Source organism: Lutjanus erythropterus, chromosome 20 (genome assembly GCF_056507025.1).
Source record: "Lutjanus erythropterus isolate fLutEry1 chromosome 20, fLutEry1.hap2, whole genome shotgun sequence".
Taxonomy (NCBI): Eukaryota; Metazoa; Chordata; class Actinopteri; order Lutjaniformes; family Lutjanidae; genus Lutjanus; species Lutjanus erythropterus.
The window spans coordinates 18,819,071-18,841,841 of record NC_139336.1 but is presented as its reverse complement, the minus strand read 5'-3'; the positions used below and the strand labels follow the sequence as shown (position 1 = coordinate 18,841,841).

Here is a 22,771-nt window from a genome sequence, read left to right as displayed (position 1 = left end):
TGCTTATTGGTAGATTAGTAGTAGTAAAGTACTGATCATATCATATAAGCATACCATATGTTTTTTTCTGTAAAAAGTAACTAATAACTAGAAGTATAAGATAAATGTAGTGGGTCTTTACCTCTGAAATAAAAGCATAAAATGGAAATACTCAAAAATGTACAATATGTCATGGGTTACTTAAGTACAGTACTTGAGTAAATGTGCTTTCCAACACTGATTATTGTTTTCTATAATCTTGTTTGGATACAATCTAATAGCACATGGTGTGAAGTTAAATTGTTTCTGGTCTTGTCCTTTTTGCAGGTTTTAGGTTCAAAGTACAAAGACTGCATTGCTGGTTTAATATTTTATTTGATGGTTTGAATTCTGAAGTTTTATTTTTATGTTTTTGTTGTTTTTGAATCACTCCCAAGGCATGAGCAGTGGATTATCACCTGTGTGCAAGTTTTACAAACGGCAACTTCAGAACCTCTGATGAATTCAGCCATGAGTGGAAAAGGTTGTCAGCTCCTGGTGTCTCCCTCCAGCGTGTCCCCGTCACTGAGCATGATCAGAGGACACCACTCGCAGTCCATCAGGATACCCATGTCTTCCACTCAGCGGGCCAATCTCAGTCCATCCTCGAGCATGGAGAAAGTGAAAAGAGGGACAATCCACTCCTTTGCTTCTGGAAAACAAGGCGGAAGCCATGTTGTCCTGCCAACCCTGAGCCTTCGTAGACAGGTGTTGACGAATGGGAAACATTTGAACGTGCCAACTGCATCCCCACACCAGCAAGCGCCAACCTCAACTGTGACGACCACCATACAGACAGGACTCTGCTCCACTACCAACAGCTTCAAAGGTAAAAACTACTCAACTAATCAACCCAGGGTGTGTGAGCAAAGTGTGTGTAACTTAACAGCATTTAATTACTGAAGCACTCAGAATCTAATCCTCAAGTCGACAGTTCTGCACATACGTATCCCATAAAATAAAAGGTCTGACAAAGTGATGTTGTATTGTTCTCCACTGAACTGATTTACATCTTTTATACTTCACTTATACTATGTCTGCTCACACTGTCTTCTTATTAGAATTCTTGGCCTTATTTATTGATAATTAACCGAGCACGAAACTTGTCCAGAGGAAAAGTGGAAGGAGGTGAAAAGCTCGTAAGTGATTAACAGAGCAGAAAGTGTCTGGCCTGCTCACATTGGTGAGGGGAATTCCACAATCTTACTGTATAAACCTTTGTTAAAGGGACAGTTCACTCCAAAAAACATATATAAAATAATATATATATAGTTTTCCTCCTTCCTGCAGTGCTATCTAGATTGTTTTCATGTGAGTTACAAAGTAGAGTAGAAATGTCTGCCTTGTCTTCAGTATAATAGAACTAGATAGCATTCAGTTTGTGCTGAAAAAGCGCTAAAACTACGTTTGATCCATAGCAATGTCTCTTTCCGGAAATCATGACCCAGTCACTCAAGATAATCCACAGAACTTGTTGTGAGCAGTTTCATGTAGGAACATGTAGGGTCGTGATTTCTGACAAGAGAATTTGTTGAGATCAAATGTTCTGGGGTTTTTTTGTTGTTGTTGTTGTTGTTGCTTTGAGCACCACATGTGGAATGCCATCCAGTTCCATCATATTCAAGAGAAGGCAGGTACCGCTATGGTCAATATCTCCAAAACTGCACTACCAGAAAGAGGAAAATATGTATTTTTGATTTGGGGTGAACTGTCCATTTAGTGCAGACTAGATGCAGACTAGATTCCATGTGTTTTGAGTTTGATTTGAATTTGGTAATGACTTTTTCAGACAGTTGTGTTATATTATGTTTAAGACTTTAAACTTTTTGAAAGCACATAAAAGTGGTTTTGTTGCAATCAGGGCTGTACCCAATGTATTTTTTAACATCCAAAGCCTCTAGTGAGGTTTTTGATTGAAGCTTGTCTGACGTCATATTTTATGACGCCTCCCTTAAAAAAAACCTAGTTAATAGAGGCACATACCTGCAATCAAGCAGGAGAGCACAGTTATTTAACCAGAATGAAAATGTTGTTTTTGAAAGGTTAAAAAACAGCAACTGTGGATTGAAGCAGAATATTTGTTATACAAAAACATGATGTGAATTTTGGAAATGATTATATCTGTCTTTGTAGAATAAAAAGTTTTTGGACTTTTGGACTTGGAAATAATATTTGAAATGTTTGGATCACATGAGTCAGAAACAATCCTACGCAGCCACCATGGACTCTAATTAAATAATATAATACTAATTAACTTTATCTGAAACTGCAGAAATAATGGGTTTAAATGCACAGCATTTGACTGTTGATTTAGAATTCAAATAGTCATGTTATGAACAAAGCTTCAAACTATTAAGGTGACAAAGGTACAAACATGCTTTACACGAGTAGAAATACAGATGCTTGTGTAAAAAGAGAGTGAAGTACTGATTCAACTTCTTTCCTTCAGTAAAAGAGAAAGAGTACAGGCTCTGAAATGTGCACAAAATATAAAAAGTAGCCGTCTGAAGGACATTCCTACTGGCTGTCTCTGTGCAAAGCTAACTGACCCTCATCTTTTCTCCTCTGTTGAGTCTCCCTCTCCCTGTCATCTTTTAAGTTGTTTTTGTTTTGTTGTGTGTGATATGCATCAGTGGACAAATGAATCATCATTTCTATGTGTTAGCGTCCCATCCATTTAGCTTGAATTCAGTCATGATGCTGAGAAGGCAGTATACAATGATGCAAACCAACAATAATCAATAATTTACCTCAAATGCGTTAAAACTAAAGTAACATGCCTGTTTTGAAAGTTTAACGACTAGAAAGTACATATTCTTGTGTTAAAATGTAGAGAGCAAAAGTAAAAAGTTGTCAGACAAACAAATACTCAAGTTAAGTACAGATATCTGAAAACTCCATTTAACAACGTGTTTGTAATTCATTACTAAACTAACTGTAACCTTTTCATTACTAAATTATCTCCCATACCGACATTCTGTTTTGGTGTTGTGTCCAGCAGGTTGCTCCGTTTCTGGACCCACCATGGAAGTATGCGGTCAGCCAGCTGTTGCTAACCTGACAGTGACCAGCAGTCCCATGACTGCTGTGACAGGCCAGCAGTACACTGCAGGACCTCCATCACATCCACACAGTGTGCAGATTCCCCACACTGATGCCAGGTGGGAAATATCAATAACAGTATGCGATGATGAGCTCACTAAAGCTTAAAAGTGATACTAAAGTGAATAACAACGATCTGTTTCAGATCCTTACTGTCCAGAGAATCCCTGGCATCCACTACGCTGAGTCTGTTTGAAACACAGTCAATGTTTAGTGGCAGACACGACTGGCCATATGGTTACCGTGTGCTTCCTCCTCTGGGTCCAACGCAGGGCTCCACCCAGGCCAGCGAGGGAGGCGTGCAGCTCAGCCTTTCCCCTGGCACGGCCATGTCTGGCACGACTGTATCAGGTGGCACCAGCACCTCTGCCTCGCTGCCCTCGTACCTCTTTGCAGGTGATGCCGGAAGCCCCAGACAGTCCCGTGCAAAGAAGAGAGCGCTCTCCATGTCACCTTTGTCAGATGTCATGGGTATTGATTTCAACTCCATCATACGCACCTCACCTACCTCACTCGTGGCTTATATAAATGGTTCTCGCAGCTCTCCATCCTCCTACCCCACCCTCTCACCTGTCCAATCTGAAGGTTACGGTCACTTCCTGGGTGTGAGGGGCTGCTCCATCCCCCAGACCCACCCCTACAGCATGCCAGGCTCTTTGCAGGCTCTGGCCCCGCACACGGAGTGTGGCCGCATGCAGATGCTTGAAGAGGGAGGGGGTCTGGAGAGCCAGATGGCTAACATGGTGGTGGAGCAGCAGTGCCTCCCAGAGGAAGGAGGGGCACTGGAGAAGACTTCAGAGAGCTGTAGCCAAAACACCAACAACCTGCTGCCACATCTACAGTTACAGCCAACATTGTTGACTACAATCCAAGAAACTGCTACTCCACAGGGGCCTCCGCCACCCTACCACTCACACCAGCACATCCACCTCACTAGATGTCACAGCAAAATAAAGCCCCCTTCTCAGGATCCCATGGTTCCTCCCAGGCATGGGATGAGCTTTTTACACCAGGCACCAATGCTGGAGGAAGAAGAAGGAGAGTTGGAGGACTATGGGGCCCACTGCTGCAGGTGGATGAACTGCAGTGCAGTGTATGAGCAACAGGAGGAGCTGGTAAAGCACATAGAAAAGCTGCATGTGGACCAGAGGAAGGCTGAGGATTTCACATGCTACTGGGTGGGCTGCCCACGCAACTTCAAGCCATTCAATGCCCGATACAAGCTCCTTATCCACATGAGAGTCCACTCTGGAGAGAAACCCAACAAATGCACGGTACACAATGCAGATTACATGTTATCTAATGCAACTGTCTATATAACTGAAGTCTGTATTTTATTGTCATACTTTCTCTTCCTCTTTGAGAGAAGATTCAGTAACACTTTATAATAACAATCATTAATAAATGGGAAATTAAACTTTAGTTAATAGTTATTTTACTGTTACCAAACATTCAAATATTGTGCATATATTCTTTATAGACCATTTAAAAAGTAATTCTAACATCAGTTGCAACTTAATAATGGCCATCCATATGTTTTTCGATGCACTACACAGTATTTATTAAACATTTACAAAATATTATAAACATCAGTTGTAACTTTACAAAAACCATCCAGATAATATTTATTGACAACACACTCCCTACTCATCAAATGCAGCAGCTTGGTCAGTGGCTCTACACTTCAAATGCTGATGTTGCAAGTACCACTCTCGCATTGGTTTTGCACTTGCATAGCACATACATAATGCAAAGTAACAAAACGAAACGTAACCCAGTGTGAAACTCTGTAACACAATACATCATATTGCAACACAATGTAACACAAGACAGTGTAGCATAACATAATGTAACATAATACAACATAACATAATGTAACGCAACATAATGTAGAACAACAAAACACAACATAATGTAATGCAGTGTAATGCAACATAACATAACAGCACAGGAGATAATACAACATACCATAATGGAACGTAACATAGCGTAACACAACAACACTTAACGCAACATAAGGCAGCATAACGGAAAACAAGTAATGTAATGTAATGTAATGCAATGCATGACACAGTGTGATGCAATGTGACATGATGTGACACAATGCAACGTAATGTAACGGAACGCAGCATAATATAACACAAGGTAATGTAATGTAACGTACCATTGTGTGATGTAACATGATGCAATACAAAACAACATAACGGAACGTGATGCAACGGAAAGTATCACAGCGCAATGTAACACAACATAGCATAACACAACATAGCGTAACACAACATAGCATAACACAACGTAATGCAGCCCAACGCTACACTACATAACGCAACGTAACATAATGTAACGTGACGTAACACGACATGATGTGACATAGTGTAATGCAATGCATTAATGACTTCTTAAAACAAATTTTAAGTTTCATTTTGCCATCTATTAATGATAAAGTGTTATTGAAGACTGTGTATGCTGTCCTTCCTCCTAACAATACACAGGTAGCACAGCTCAAACTGAATCAGGCGATATTTTACTCATTTGTGAGAAGCCTGAGTTAATGCAGTCAAAGCAGGAACATGATGAATGTCAGGGGCTCACCGAGTTCAATACTCAGTGTTCCATTCAGTGCCACAGTATCTATTTGAAGGCTTTCAAGCCCTAGGCTGCAGGAAAAAAAGCCTTTTTAGGACAAATGCCTTCATGTGCTGTGTGTTTATGGCCAAGGTTTAGATCAGAAATATGGTCTCTCTCGCCTCTTAACTTTAGCCATGGGGTAATTAGCGGAGCTCTGTGATAATTGACATGGGAGTTAACTCAATTATGTAGTTATTAAATCAGCACAAAGGATGCCTAGCACTTTAGATCTGGCATGGCACCATGGTTCTCTAGTAGCTACTGGGCCTGTCAGCAGCAGGGGGTTTGCCAGGCCGCCGTCTGACAAACTTGGCCATCGTTCTGGGAAGGTGATGCCCCGTAGTCTGGCTCTCTACAGGTCTGCCTCTGTGACCAAAGAGTTGGCATTTTCCATGGGCCTGATTATTGATGAAATAGTAGCTCTTTTTGTCCAAGATGGATGAGCTAGTTCTTTTAGATGTGGTTTAATTTAATGATACTTCTTTAGTTTGGTTACTTTTTTTTAATTTAATGTGAGTCTAGAATATCAAAACAAGACTTAGAGGCTACAGCTGAACTGAGGCACAGCAGCGCTTTGAACTTAATGCTTTTGTCAGCACGCTAACATGCTCACAATGACAAAGCTAATATGCAGATGCTAATATTTGATAATTGGTAATAAACACAAATTACAGCTAAAGCTGATATGAATGTCATTAGCTTCTCCGGTATTTGGTAAAAACCAAGCCACTGGACAATAATAATTTTAATCTAATCATTAGCTCACGTTCTCAAAGTTTTGAAAACTGAGTGCCAATATAGAGAGCCAGTATATGATTAGAGCTGCACAGGAAAACTATGAACTTGTTGTAGGATTTAGTATTGGTCTCACACTCAAGGAACATTAAAAAATCCTTGAGGACCAAATTCACCTGTTTGCAGATAAGGCAGGTGACTTTATCTGTCCCTTGAGATCCAACAAAGTTGAAAGAGTTGATCAGTTTTCCCTGAAACCTCCTTTTGTACTTAACCATACTGCGTTTTGTCTGTGGTGGCTTTTTCTTCTCACTTCCACATGAAACTGCAGAGTTGTACACCAAAATACATCACTAGCGTTGATGACAGAATGTAATTCCCACGACACTCACGATGTGCCACTAGTTGCCATGCAACCAACAGCTTTCTACAAGTTGTGTTTCTTTACCTAACAGACACTTCACAGTGTAAAGGGGGCACAGTTTGATGCAGTACCCAAGTGGTGTATTAAGTGTAGACGATTGAAAGTGAGAGTATTGAAATGGACTGATGATAAATGTCTAATGCATGCCTTTCATATCATATTTTGGTGCTGAATCTTAGGGCTGCCATTGGCCCACGGGCCACACTTTAAGATCCCTGCATTAGCTGAATAGTTGAAGGGATCGCCAAAGTAATTACAATTCATCCAGAGAGGACCTCTACTAAATTTCACAGCAAACCATCTAAAAAGTGTAATTATGGTGGCACTAGAAGAAAACCTAGGGAATTATCAAAGTCAGTAGGCTGCATTGTCTGGGCAGCATGGATATCCGTAACAGATTTTGTACTAAAAATGTGTCACAGGATGAAGTGAAAACTTTGGCCTGCTGGTGGTGTTTCGAGGAAAAGTCATGGGATCACCAAAGTTATTAGGATTCATTATCTGGGCACCATCAGTACCAATTTCATGGCGTTCCACTTTGTAGTGTAGATCAGATATTTCACTAAAAGCCAGAACAGACAGAAAGTCACAGGATCACCAAAATCAGCAGGATTAATCCTGTGGGGTCTATAATTGTCAGAAACAAATTGGCATGGCAATCATTCTAATAGTTGTTTAGCTATTTCAGTATGGACCAAAACGGTGGACCAACCAACCAACCAACCAACAGACGTTACCATCCATAATTTTTCTGCACCAGTCTCCGTAGTGGTTGTTCTTGGTGGGGATAATTGGGTCTCTGTAAATATTATTAAGACTCTTGACTGAGGAGTTTTGACCTGCTCTATCTGGAAATTGCCCAGAGATTACTTTTGTTATGATTTGGCGCTATACAAATAAAACAGACCCGACTCGCCATGAGCCAAAATGATGTATGGATTGTACAAGACCCTTCTTTTTCTTTTTCTCGCTCCCTCTGGGAAAATACTTGAGACTTAGATGAGTAATTGACAGACGACTGGCCAAACATGCTTCATGTCACTGCTTTCAACAAGTCAATTATTAACAGCGTGCATACCTGCAGTTGACCTTTTGTACCAAAATACTCACTTATTAGTTGAAGCACACTCTGTTGCCATGGGGCCGCGATCGTTGGATGGCTCTGTGTTCCATGTAATCATTCAGTAATGAAGAAAGTATTCATGGTCACAACCCATAGCCAAAAACAAAATAGTGAGAGACACTTGTGTTTTTGCTGCAGTCATTATAGTACAGACTCACTGTGAACATATCATTCCTGTTTAATGAGATATTCCAATTCTGTGTGGATTTTCTTCAGGTCAAGTTTGAACATTATGTCACAGGGACAGGCTTTTGTTTCCTCTCTTTACATGAATATTTTTGTAGATCTGAGCACGAGTCTGTGCATGTGATTACCTCTGCTCTCTCTGAGAAGGAAATGTTAGATATAAAACCTCTGGATGAGTTAGAATAGCTAAAAGTACTTCGTCTGAAGAACCAGCCTTTAAATTCTATAACAGTCCAAGATGCAGCACTTCTCAGGAGATGATTGGCAGCTGAACAAACTGATGTGTGATAAATGAAGTGTGAGCCGGCAGCAGAACAATGAGGTAGCTCCTGTTACACAGTGAACATAAAGGGCAGGCCCGGGCTTGTACCTGTCATCTCACAATCTGTTTAATGATGATTGAACAGTGAATAGTTTGTTAGCATATCCTTGGCTCGCCAGTTTTATTTGCTATTTTCTGTCACTACGATTTAAAAATATGAGGTCTTAAAGGCTCGGCTTGAAATTTCTACATTCATTGTGAGTCAGCACGTTAATTATATTTTTTTGGGATGATTTCTTAAACATAATTCTGTGCTGATAATTGCTCCTCGGGTCGAGGAGAAATGGCTCGGCTCTTTGGAAATATTAGCTATCATGTTTTATACAACTTACTACTACAACACTGAAAATGCCCACTTAGTTCATTTCAGCTATAATATCTGAGTACATTTTGTTTTTAATTTTGATTTTTACTGAATTCAAAATATACTTTTTTTTAAACAATAATTGGCATCAGTTATTAGCAGCATTTAGCCAAGATTTACTTCTTCTACTTTCTCTCACTATGCATTATTCATGCAGTGATCAATCTGTGCGTTTGCATAGAGTGAAAATGAAACCATAGTCTCTTGCTAATCCACTAAATTTTCCTGCATGAGCAGCTTGTAATTCAAGCCATAGGCCTACTAATGCCACTGAGGGCAGGGCTGATTTCAGGCTTGACAGCATTTGAAGTGCCATCCTTACAATTGTTTACAGTGAACAAACTTGGTTTTGGCACTAAGAAATTATTTTACTTTTTAGTACCTGGAATACATTTTCACATCACAGCATTAGTCATTATTCTGCATTAGTTTATTTTGTCCCCATGTAAACTTTTGTTCTATTGCAAACTAAAAAAAAAGTAAACAAAAGTAAAACAAGTTGCTGATTAAAAAAAAACAATGAATTCTAATCTGGAGATGGATGTAATTTTTTAGTGTCAGTGCACAAGCCCTATTAAGCTTGTACTTTACATGTCAGCAAGTATGCAAGGGTCAGATAGGGTCCATGTGAATTTGTGTCAATTTTGTCATCAGTGGGTGCTCGCATAGGCTCTGTGCGGCAATCCGCATATCCCCCATTTGTTGTGACCACGCCAACGTGTCCATGTGGTCACTACAGATGACGCGTGTGTGGAATGCGTCCTGCAAGCAGACTTCAGGAAGTAAAAGCAAAACTAACAGGACTCAGTCTGGGTGTGTAATCCAGCCCTTACAAGGGTTGTTACCATACTGACCCCTGAAATGGCTCTGATACTGCTTATAATGCTCGCTCAGCTATACGCAAGTATGGGAGTCTATATGCACACTTGGATGGATGTTTGCTATTGGCCTATACGCAGGTCAGATATTAGAATCTGGTAGGACAAATGGTATTAGAACAAAGATTATTATAATTATATAAAACTACAAAGAATTAAAATATACAGGAAATGTATTTAGTTTTGGTCTTTGTCAATTTGGTCAGATTTGTCAACACAACAAGCAAAAGGATGCATACCAATTATGTCTACATAACTGTGAGTCAGTTGCCTTCAAGTGTTGTGTTTGTATTTCAATACCTTTTCTAAACTTCTTAAATCTTGCCCCTGACCAGTACCACCCATATTAAAATAAAATCAAAAACTAAAACTAATACTGAAACTAATAAAAATATAAAACTAAACATTTTAAAACAAAATAATTAACTAAAACAAGCAAATAGACAAAACTATAATATCTTTAATTGGACCATCTCTACTTGTTTCAAGATATTGTAGTTATTTATTGATCCATTACTCTAAACCCCCTCTTCCATGTCATGTCCTCTAAATTTAGTTATAATAACAATTATTGATGCTTTGTAACATTTATTATTTAAATATTTGAAGCTTCATTGATTTATGTTGTTTTCTGTGAAGAATTTCTTTCCCATTTTTTGAGTTGTTGTGGCAAAACTATCACTCCTCAAGTAACGTCTCTCCAGGAATGTACAAGCTGGTGGAGACAGGGACTGAAGAGCTAAAAATATACAGTATAAGGAAACAAGTAGGAAAAAAAAGAGCAAAGAGGGTAGAAATATCACTGATGAAACAGAGAGGAGGAGTGGAGTCCTGAGTGAATTGACCTCAGAGTAAGACTGGGCACTGGACAGACCCTGCTGGCACATACTGCAGCTGTCATTGTTCGGCCAGGGCATGAGTACCTGCCAGGACCTGTCAGAAGCTGGCCGTAACACTGATCTACACTGAGGAGCCGTGCTGCTTTCTTTTCAGCCCAAACGTCCCTCGCGACAAACTAAAAAGCCCTCTGCGCTTTATGAGCGCTTCATGAGACAGAGAGGGAGAGTTACACAGTTACCCACCCCTGGCTATAGTCCTGGAGTCTTGGCAGTATTTTAGCTTTATGCTGGTTCTCAATTGTCCGTTCACTTTGGTTCTGAGAGACTATTTATCTCTGTCTGTGCTGTGTTTTTTTCTTATGGTACTCATGCTTAGGGGTCTGTTGTTAATTCTTTTCCTTTAGCTACATGTAGGATTGGTCCACATTGCAAGTGCATCCCCTTATGAAGAAGCGTTTACTGTAATAGCACAGAATTGGAACGAGTGCCTGAGTGAAGTGCGTTGGAAGAGGTTATAAGAAGCATTTCTCATTTTGCACTACTTTGCTGTTTTTGTTCAGTCTCTAATTTAGTCTATTGCCTTGATGAAATGTTAAGAATTCTTCATATTCAGTGCTTGTTCAATGCGAGACCTTGTGCTTTAATAAAATTTCCAGGATATAACCACCACCCATTTAAAGCTTTGACTGGCAGTTTATTTTTGGCATCACTGGGCAAAAGTTCCATAATAACCTTTAAGCATAATGTAATTCATGTATTCCAACAGAAAACTTGACACTTGCTCTTCCACTTGGCTCTGTTTTCAGACCCCCGGTGGGGTGGGTGGGGGTGGGGCTGTTGAGCCATTTTGACCCACTCATCACCAAAACATGTCATATGTAAATTTTCACCAGTTTCATGACTTTTCAAGCAGGTATAGCCCCTCAAAAAGGCACTTCATTTTGTGAAATAATAACAATTCCATAAGGTTCCACAGGGTCCAAAATTGCTTACTGAACTTTTAACAGTGGCTTTGCTGCAAAGAAAGTTAAGCCAAAAGTGATTTGAAAAATGTGTGGGGGGAAAAAAAATCTCAGCTACAGAAACATGATGTGCTTGGTATAGTTTTTGATGAAGAGATGTCAGGAAAAAGCTTTGTCGTGAGGAGAAAAAAAGATAAAAAAAAAAAAAAAAAAAAAGTATTTCTAGGTGGCCTGCAGAGGAATGTTGTTGGTGAACTATTACTGGGAAGAAAAAAAAAGATTTTAATTTGGGTTTGGCGGTGATGATTGAGAGGTATCAGTATGTGAGGAATCTAGCCTTAGAGGAAAAAATAACAAAATTGGACATGGTCTGTGTGTTTTCTTCATAAGGCTTAGTAAAAACATTCCAAACCCCCTGTGAACAGGAAGAGGGAGAGCAAAGTTCTGGCCTTGCAGAAGAAAAGCTTTGATGATTCACATATTTTAGCAGTGAAGTCACTGTGGTCGCATGATGCAGCAAAAAAGCAGTTTCATGGTCTGGATTACTGTGGTATTATTGTTTTCCTGAATTCCAAGAAGTGCAAGGCCATGATGTTATACACTGTCTATATAATATAGTAATTCTACAGTCTAACTTTGTTGTAAATGTAGAATAGTCTACTAGCAGTGACTTGAGTTTTTTGTAACTGATACCAGCTGCTGTCAAGGTGATGCAAGATGAAGGATTCAAAACACAAATGACAATACAGTGATGTGTGTATAAACACTGACCCCTGCTGGTGTAACACACCACCATCATAGATGTATGACTGAAATCTTTGTCTTAGTAAAACAATCAAAGTATATTAGAAACAGTGGGAGAGTAAATAGTCTTTAAACAGATTTTTGCTGGTGCATTTCACTTAAAACCAGGAAGAACAGAAGTGAGAACAAACCATATATTTCAACCACATTTGTGCCTCTTTAAAATTGAATAAAGTATAATTTAGACTAATTCTCACTCATTAATAGTCAATGTCAACATGTGAGTTAAAAACCATAACTAGGAATAAAGAGGTAAAATAATAAAGACAGAATAAAACAACAAAAGATGTAAATAAAATAAAATAATAGAGCAGGATCATGACTTTTAAGAGCAGTAGACACTTAATTCTGGGTATTTTTGCAGGCTTATGCACAGAACAAGAGTGCTTGTTAAGGTAGTTACATATCTCAGATTGAATAAGGTAATTACTGCCCAGCCAATCATGTATCAGGCTCATTAATGTACCTTAAATTATTATAATTACAACAGGTGGATGTTCCTCACAGTTTGATGCTCTCTGTACCCTTTGACTCCAACTAAGTTGTAAATTCCAGTTAAATTACACCTCAACAACATCTGAAAGTGTGCTGACAAATATGAAAAACTCCCAAATGTTACCCTCTTAGCTGCTGGCCTGTCAGCCATGAAACTACTGTAGCATGGAGCAGTTAGGGCTTACTTGAGTGTCAGTTGAGACTAAATGGCAGTAATTTTTCCATTCAAAAGGTTTTCTATGTTTTCCTTTTCCACTCCCTCCCACACACTGAGGTCAGCAGGCCTTTGTCTGCACCGACTTCCAGCTCATAGCTCATAGCTCCAAGTATGTGTGCAATACCAGGTCAAAGATAGATTGTAGAGTCTGTATTGAATATTAAACTGGATGGAGCCAGTAACTAAAAAACATGAGGGCATTGAAATGAATGAGCCCAAGGTCTGTTTTAAATGCATGTAGTATAAATACCTGATGACAGTGGACTGCTTGACTTAACTGCGTTCATGTGTGTTTACAGTTCGAGGGCTGCAAGAAGGCTTTCTCTCGACTAGAAAATCTGAAGATCCACCTGCGTAGCCACACAGGGGAGAAACCCTACCTGTGTCAGCACCCGGGATGTCACAAGGCCTTCAGCAACTCAAGTGACAGAGCTAAACACCAGCGTACACATCTGGAAACAGTGAGTGGCAGCCATGCACAGACAAATACAATTATGGATGAAATTTGAACGTTTTCGTATATTTGTCTGTGTTTCTTTGCCTCTACGAGGAGTCCTACATGTTGTCATGTGTCTGTGGTTGTACAGAAGCCATATACGTGTCAGGTGCCTGGCTGTGCAAAGCGTTATACTGATCCCAGCTCCTTGAGGAAACACGTGAAATCCCACTCTACAAAGGAACGGCAGTTACGGAAAAAGGTACACACTACAGTGGATGCTGATTTTAACATTTTTTTCCTCTTTTGTAACAAACACTATTGTTCGTGAGAAATAAACACATCCCATTTTCTTCTTCTGTGCACACAGAAGGTTTATTTCTCTCAAATTCTGTTCACAAATCTGTTCAAATCCCTGCACAGGTATGCCTTGGACTGGTCGCAGTAAAAGCCCACTTTATCCTGAAAAAAAGACATTTATTAGGCACTGAGTCATGGCTACTTCACATAGGCCAACAGATGGATTAGAGCAGCCACATGTCACATCTCTGTCTTAAAATCAAACGCGCACTGTAAAAGCAGCCGGTCAGTATGTGTGTCAGTGTCAAACACTTCATCACAGCTAAGTTAATGATGTTTGAGTAAATGGCATGTGTGCCCATTGTGCCTGTAGATCGAAGCAAATCAGGAAACAATCTTAGTGATCGTAAAACTAATGTTTTTACTGTGAAAAAATATGAATCTTACCATAAATGACCTCCTTTTAGAATAGAGTTTGGTTTAACAGTCAGCAAAAACAGCAAAATAAACATCTTAACGATATTAAAAGTGACAGATGTTTGAAATAGATTACCTGAAGATTCATTTACATTGTTTTGTTTGTTAACTTTGATGGAGTGAGATTAAAAGGACACCAATTTTTTATTTTGTCTATGTAATAATGATCTTTCATCGGCAAAGACATGGTATAAGTGTCCCTCTGACTTGCCAGAGGATTTTGGCTCCTAATAAATGATAGGGTTTTCTTATTTTATGTGTATAAGCTGGCAAAGACCTTGGAATTTGTATTTACCGACATTCAGATTAGAGTGTGTTTTCACCCAAAAAGGGCGGTGACGTGGCACAGGAGCAAAGTACCCAGATGGACTCATCCATACCATGTGTTTTTCCCAGGAGGGCAAAGTCATGACCCTCTGCCTCTGATTGGCTAACCCTAATCAATCACTCTTCATGCCTAAATATAACTAACCAACGAAGACAGAGTACTACCCAGTCAGTGTCAGACTAAGGTGGGTCATGACTTTGCTCTCCTGAGAAAAAAACTGGAATCTGTAGTGCCAAGTGAAATAACCACAGTTCAGTGCTTAATAAATGTCTTTTTTCAGGATAAAACTTCACATTTCAGAGTGGCATTTTACACACATCTGTGCAATGATCATGCTGTTTAATCTCTGTATGCCACACCTGTCTGGTAGATTATCTGAGCAAAGGATAAGCGCTCACTAATATGGACAATGCATCAACAAAATTTGAGAGAAATAAAACGTTTGTGTGCACAGAAGAAGTCTTAGATTTTTTACTTAAACTCTAGAAAAATGGAAGCAAAAACAACTCATATAATGTACTTATTCATTTTAGTTTATTGACCGATAAAAATAAATTGATTTGTAAAAGATATACAGAAAGCTGACTCCAGGATTCACAGTCAAAAATAACTCTTCACCTTGACCAGATCTCATTAGTGGTGATTACAATTAGATAGCATCACTTCCTCAGTATTACAGCCATGAACAAAGAGCTCCATTTACACATCTCATGTGTGTCATTATGTTTTCATTTGTCCTAATTAACTGACAGTATGAGTATATGTTCTCTTTGATGTGCTCTCCATCCCACTCTGTTAAGGTCGGCAACTTCACTATTCAGAGAAATGAAACTTTCATTAACTCAACATCTAGGTGTCCATGCAATCAGATGGAAATATCCACTAAGCCGTTTTGTCAGTTTATGCACCCATAAACATTAACACAAACAGCTGGTTTACACAGAAATACACATATTATGTTTTTTGTCATGTGTTTGACCTTTTTAACCTCCTTAATTTTCCACTTCGGGCGACTTTATTACACATTATGGCACCGCAGTGTTGCTGTTAAGATATTTGTTTGTGTGAGAGAGATTTATGCTCTTAAGCTCTCACGGAGGGTGATGTCACCATAGATACAGACAAAGAAGGTGGGTTGTTACTAAAAAAAGTGACATTTTACAAAGTCTCCCACATGCACAACTTCTTTCATCTAAAACTCAAATAACCATTTAAAGTAATTCTGATTTGACTGATGATTCTCAAGATAGAGTGCACGGCATGTTTCTTCCTTACAAAGATCACTTAATCCTAACTGATAAACTGTAAAATAATCTTCGTTGATATCCATTAGCTTTTTTTGTCTTGTCTTTTTGTCTTATGAGCAAATAGTTCTGATGGTAACAAACAGGCGTTAAAGCTATAATTCTCAAGATTTTTATCATATTAAACCAAATATTTGATGCTATTTATGGCTGGCATTTATTCTGCTAGAGCTAATAAACGCATTGACACTGATTAGTTACTTCTCTATAAAGTAGTGTGTACTATCAGTGGGGGAGTATGCCATAGTGGATTCTGATGGCATGCACATGCACAAGTAGGGTGACGAGACATCCTACAAAATTCAGGACAGTCCCAAATTACAAGCAGTTGTCCCAGATCTCGGGTCATGTCCTTTGTGTCCCAAAAATTAACCATTATAGTGATATATAAGTTAGGCAAAATATGAATTCCTGAAAATATTCTGATAAAATCAGTTATGTAGGCCATCTGCTTTTAGTTATCAAAAATGTGCTGTTCATAAATAACAGATTGTTTATGTCATCTGGTTTAAACCAGATGATGGAGAGTGCAGACGCAACTTTGGGAGGGATTTGTGATGAAAAATATCCATTAAAAAGTGTTTGTAGCTCCTACAGCTTAATGATAAAACATTTAAAATGACTGTAACACACCTGTCACATGTGGCAGGTCATCCTCAGAACAGCAAAATCATAATATCAGTGTAAGTGCTATATTTAAAATATTTTCACCACAGCCTTTTCTGATGAGAAACCACCATTATATGAGCCAAAATATCCCTCTCTCCAAAGCCACCAGACTCTTTTGACTTTCCTTTGGTCATTTTAACTTGCAGAAGATGGGAGTTCCTGGTCTACCACTGCCTTGCGTTACTGTGTTTATATCTGTGTCTTAAAAGGATAGTTTGAATTTACCCAATAACACAGACTTACAGATCAAGGCAGCGGTAGACCAGCAACTCCTGTGTTCTGCAAGGTAAAATTACTATTTTTGCAAATTGAGTCTGGTTTGAATGAGAGCCAAAGCAATAAATAATGCCTTTCTCATACAGATTCTTACCAATATTAATTATGCTTTGGTTATTTTTGCCTTTATTGGATTAAAGGTAGTAGAAGAACCGGGAATGTGAGAGGAGGCAAAGTTGTGTGGCTGCAACAATTTTTTCCAACCATATTCCAATCAAAAGCACCTTATGTGTGTTTCTGGTTCATTTTTAATGTGATTTTTTTTTTCTTTTGCATAGATTCTTCTTTTTCTTGGCCTCTGCTAATAAAAAAGACACTGCTATGACCATGTTCAGATCTATTAAAGAAGCTTTTCTAACATTTACAAGGAAGAAGTGCTCAAGGTGACCTGCCAGAGAAAGCATAAAAATAAAATTTTAGTTAATTTAGTAATTTCTAACTGATTTAAAACATCCACATGAAATATATACAGTGCACAACAGCAAAGCAAAACAACACAATACACTATTTCTTATAAATGACTAATAGATGTAATCTTGTAGATAATTGTAATATAAATTTTGCCATAATCCCAAACTGCTTCTGCTGTTCACCTCTGTTTATGTTTATCTTCCATGTGTTATTTCTGTAGATGAAATCCACAGCCGATGTGACCCAGGACACACTTAAAGACTGTTTAACCATCCACCCTCTACAGCCAAACCTTTCTCCTCTGGCAAGGATAGACAGCAACTTAAACTCTTCCCCTGTTGCATCTCATGATTCATACTCTGGTATGTCATTACTCTTTACATTAAAAAGATACTTAACCATACTCCCCTTCAAGTTACCGTGTGCACATAATAGGTTTATCCATTAGATTTAGGCTGTGGTGGACAGCCCTGAAGTGTCTGTCATCCCTGTTCCTCAGCTGCTCCACAGGGACAAGACTCCTCCAGCGATCCTCACCTGGCTCTGTTGTGCTCCTTACAAGACGATTACAGGTACTGGGGTTTTATTTGTCTGACGGTTTTATACTTGGAATTATATGAAAAAGTTCTTTGACAAAAATGCACAAAAAGCTAAGCCTGCACATACCTATTCATGAGAAAAAAATCAAAGCCTTTTCATGTTAATCTTTTGGAAACACTGTGAAATATAACCATGTGCAGCAACATAAGAGTCAACAGTTGGAGCAGTTAGCTTTGCTCAGCGAGCCAACTGCTATTTTCTTTTCTTTTTGTATTCGCATTGGCAGAGTGAGATCTTGACTGATTTAAATGCTCTTTTCTCCCTTTTGGTGATCTGAAACAATCAATTTAAACATTGGTTGTCATGGCTTCAAGTCTATAAGCTCATAATTAGAATAATCAGTTTAAAAGAAAGCACTATTTTGTAGCCTGATGAAAGCATCTAAAGGGCTGGGGGGGGTTTTTGGGGTTTTTGTTTTTGGTGTGTGTGGGTGGGTTTATGTTACGGCTGGGAAGAGGTTTTACAGGTTGGGGATGGCCAACAACACATTTCCCTGGTCAGCCCCATAGGAAAACCTCACTTCATCTATACACTTCAAAGCATGTGATAAAGTATTTCTGTCTCTCTGAGCAGCCAGATGCTCATGGCTCCTCACTGGCTCTGATTGTTCTCATATCAGCGGTAGGCCAAAGCATTCACTGCGGGATTCTGGGTAGACAATTGGCTTGTGAAAGCAGACCTTGCCTTGCCTCATTGGTCTCGACCGCTGGTATTAATGGATGCTATAGCCACCGACAAGAGCAGCTAAGGAATTCAATAAGTGAATCATAAAATCTAAAAAATACCATTTAAGGTCCAGTGGGAGAAGAGAGATGCTGTAATTACTTTTTTAGATGTTAAATCAATTGTGAAATCCTTGTTGCCATTTTCTGTACACTTTTCTTGGGATTCCTCTTTGGTTCCCATTCAGTGCTTGTATATTGTCAGCAAACTCTGGCTTGCAAACATGTTTCTTGGCCAAACCTAACAGCAGGGGTGTCAGCTGCCGTGGCCACCGAACAGTATTTAAATTTACTAGTTTAATCCTCCGTATTTACCAATGTGAATCTGAAAGGAATTCCTTGATTTTTCTTAATGTTGTAACAAGTATAAAAATGAAGCTAATGCTTTACTGTAGAGTTGAACTCCAATAAAACTGTATACAAACCATTCTCTGAGGTTAAACAAGTCTTCCTATAAGTCTTTATCATCATCTACAGACTGTAAAAAAATCATACTCGAGTTTAGAAGAATCAACTAATCTTTTCTTATTAATTTAAAGGAGAAATATGTAATATATTTACTGTACTAAATCATAAAATTACCATCATATGTCATATGTGTATAGGACTAGTCCTCGCTTGTAACTGTCAAATTACAATCTTGCACTCCTGTGTTCCTGCAGCCTCTTTGAGCTTCCTCAAGTCGGGGGAGGAGGAGGTTGGGGGAAACAACTTTCTTCAACCATAGATTGTATATTAAGTAGAGATTCAACCTATTTAATATACCGACTGTGGCTCCAACTTGCTATTTGTGGATGAACAATTGTTACATATTGCTCATTTAAACTTAAATTTTTAATTTATTTTCAGACCACTTCAGAAGCATGAGTTCCTCAATTTGATGTCTTTTGACTTGAAATGATGAGTTGAATGAATGTGCTGCACAGATCTCAACCATCTCATGAAATTAAGTTTCTAAAGACTTCCAGGCAGACTTTCCAGCATGCATTATTTGAGAGTTAAAACTCTCCTGAGACTAGTTGCTTGTTTCCAGTGAAGAAACTAACACATCTAACAAAATGAAAAAATAATCAATGATAATAAATATTAAATGCTGTTGGTTAAACTTAATGTTGTTAGCCGCTTGAACATGCTTTCTCAAATATCAAGTTTATTTGACTAGAAAAGTTTATTCGTTTTGAATCATTTCAAAATGAACTCAACTTGTCTTTTCAAATTCAGTCAGCTTGTAATTTGAAGGCAGACCATTGTGTTTAAGTTAAAACAAATCATTTATCACTACAGTGTATAAAAGATTGATGAAGAAACAAATTGCAGGCATAGAGTCGCACTATTGTGCTGGAAAATGCCTTGAATGAGTTTGTGTTGCACAGGCCACAGTGTACAGGGTTCAGACTGCAGAACATCATAAAGTGCCTCTGTTGCTTCTTACATCAATTGCCAAGCACACAGAATCTGTGGTCATAACCTCCATAACTGGAACACCTGAGATGCTGCATTTTTTCATTATTGTGCAGAAACTATATATTTTATTGCAAATAGCAATACCATACATATACTTTGAACTCTCTGAGAAAACATCCTACATGGAGTGCACTGTACAGTGTATCTCCATTGTTGTACCAGAATTATGGGTTAAATCAGCTGTGCTGGAACTGAGGCAGAAGAATCCATGAAAGCATATATTTTTTCCTCAGTGTATGGATGTAGCAGAGACAGAAAAGTTAGTGAGGACAGAGAAAGCTTTCTGCATTCTTTTTAGTGGTTATTTCAAATACATATATGCAGTGTTGTCCATCGCATGTGTGGCATTCAGTCAAATAAAAGATTGCCTCAGGACAGAGGCAGACAATGGCAGATTTATCTCATGCGAATGGTTGTGAAATCAGTGCTGTGTCAAATTTACACAGTATGTGTGAAACTGTCACCTTGTCATTAGCTGATGAGGGGTGGATTAATTAAAGCTTTATTTGCAGGTTAACTGGTTACCATGCATTTTGTTGAACTGAGAAAAAAAACAATTATTAATTTGCTGATTATTTTCTAGATTAATCAATTATTCCTTTGGTCTATAAAATATCAGAAAATAATCTCAAAGTTCACAGTGATGTGTTTAAATGTCTTTTTTGTCAGTCCAAAACCGATCACTACTCAGTTTAATATGATGGGGAAAAAAGAGAGAGAGAGAAAGAGGGAGAGAGAGCAGGAAGTCACCACATGTGATCAGTATTGCATGAAAAATTATTTAATAAATTAATGAAGTTGATCACCATATTTGAATATGATCTAATGTAATGTGCATTTCTTTGGAAAATGTAATATTGAAAGAATTAAAAGACACAACAATAAAAAACATCACTATGGCTGCTGCTTCCCCTGATGTGCAGGGGTGCAAGGGCAAGTGTAAGCGTTAACAAGAAGTATTTTTATATTTAAAATTACGTGTCTGTTGTTTTGGAAATCATTGATGTACAAGGATTTTTCTGCATAATCTACAGAAAACAAAGCAATAATTATTATTTTATTTTTTTTTATAATTAAAACAATATATTGTTCTTTTTTCTTAATTCCACAAGCAGAGTATTTACTTCAGTTTGAAATATTTCAGGTTTGTTGATCCTTCCCCTCACCAGCTCTTCCCCGGGGACCAGTGTGGGCCTTGCTCTTCCACCTGCCTCCAACATCCTCCCAATGGGACATCCCTGCAGAACAAACGAGATCTGAAGCACCCCAGCCAGCCTCCTGATCTGGCAGATCACAATCCTGGTACTCCGAGCTTTACTGTCACTGTATTCTTTAGCTTTTGTCAAGAAAATGTAAAAACAGAGGGGGAATCTCTCCTTAAATTAGGTTAAGAGTTCAAATAAGAGCCTATTAACAAATGTCAGGGTGCTCTGACAGTCTGTTTGAACAGATTTTCTTACGTTCACATTAATTGCGCAGTATATCTTTATGATGTGTAGCAGGTGGCTGGTGATTTTTCTAGTTAGACAGAATCAGGCGGCTCCACTCTGTGTACCTTTAAATAGATATCACTTCTTTTCCCCTCAGAGTTGACAGCCACAGTGATGTTGACAAGGTGTTCAGAAACACACTGTTTTGTTTTAACTGCTGAGATAAAGACAGGCTTTTGAAAAGACAGAAAAGCGCAATTTGTTTCACTTATGGGGTCTAACTCTGCTGTTCTACTAGAATGTATAATTAAGGCAGAAAAGGTATAGACTTTACTTGAATTGTTCTTTACAATAAGGGTAAAACAATGAGGCTTTCTCGTTTACTCTGTAGAGCTCTCAGGGAAGATGAAGATGCTATATTGTCCTCCACAATATGGTGGGATCACAGCACAGAGTCACCTGATGCAAGATGATGCCTTTGGTGACAGCCTCCCTCCAGCAGTCAATAATCCCAATGGGGTGGCCACCTCACAAACAGCTCTTTCCTGCATTACAGGTAATGAAAATACAGTCTAACCAGGATTTCTTAAGAGTGAGCATTTTATTGCCATTGGATTTCACACCTCTCACTGTGCATACATGCATCTGTGTATTTACGTGTATGTATGTGGGTGTGGGTGTGTGTCTGTGTGTGGGTGGGTGCGGGTGCATCTGCAGGATTTGATGTACACAGCCAAACACAGGATGTGGCTCCTTCTCAAGAACTGCATGGAGGGGATTTCTTCAGTGTGGTGGACGAGTGCACTAACCAGGTCTCCTGCATCTATACAGAGGGATGACATCACTCAATTGTTACTATGCACTGTTTTGTGACTCCACTCCGTTTAAAGGGACATTCACCCAAAAATCAAAAATGCATATTGTGCTCTTACCTGTAGGGCTGTAGGGCTCCATTTAGATTGTTTTGGTGTGAGCTGCCAAGTTTTGGAGATATATCGACATGGGCTTCTCTCGAATATAATGGGACTAGCCGGCACTCAAACTCAAGAGCAAAGTCTCTTTCCAGAAATCATGACCAAGTTACTCAAGGTAATCCACAGACTGTGCTGTGAGCAGTTTCACGTAGGAGCTATTTTCTTTCTGCAAAGGAACAAAACTACTTCAGACTTCAGTAGGTATAGGGACCAAAATTACTTGGGTAGGGTTAGGAACAAAAAGTACTTGGATAGGTTTAGGAACAAAATTTACTTGGGTGGA

General features: G+C 38.8%; 1 protein-coding gene across 4 annotated transcripts; it reads left to right on the top strand.

Moving 5' to 3' along the window:
• Positions 1 to 408: 408 nt before the first annotated feature.
• glis3 (GLIS family zinc finger 3) lies at positions 409 to 22,771 on the top strand. Of its 4 annotated transcripts, none has more exons than XM_084745919.1 (10): positions 409 to 847; positions 3,017 to 3,179; positions 3,266 to 4,394; positions 13,397 to 13,558; positions 13,685 to 13,795; positions 17,519 to 17,660; positions 17,798 to 17,870; positions 21,229 to 21,386; positions 21,906 to 22,070; positions 22,232 to 22,771. In XM_084745919.1, the coding sequence occupies exons 1-10, from the start codon at positions 478 to 480 to the stop codon at positions 22,351 to 22,353; spliced, it is 2,595 nt and encodes an 864-aa protein (XP_084602045.1). In that variant the 5' UTR covers positions 409 to 477; the 3' UTR covers positions 22,354 to 22,771. The 4 variants fall into 4 exon arrangements, 3 of the variants coding, with proteins under 3 accessions (XP_084602045.1, XP_084602047.1, XP_084602046.1); XM_084745921.1 differs by having other exon boundaries at positions 17,734 to 17,870; positions 21,254 to 21,386; XM_084745920.1 differs by lacking the exon at positions 22,232 to 22,771 and having other exon boundaries at positions 21,254 to 21,386; positions 21,906 to 22,042.

What these genes read in the sequence shown, in the direction of transcription:
- glis3 (XM_084745921.1), top strand. Translation starts at nt 478, where the DNA reads ATGAATTCAGCCATGAGTGGAAAAGGTTGTCAGCTCCTGGTGTCTCCC. An exon ending in TCTGGCAGATCACAATCCTG is followed by an intron (nt 21,387 to 21,905) that starts GTACTCCGAGCT and finishes TTTACTCTGTAG; the next exon opens with AGCTCTCAGGGAAGATGAAG. An exon ending in AGCTCTTTCCTGCATTACAG is followed by an intron (nt 22,071 to 22,231) that starts GTAATGAAAATA and finishes GTGCATCTGCAG; the next exon opens with GATTTGATGTACACAGCCAA.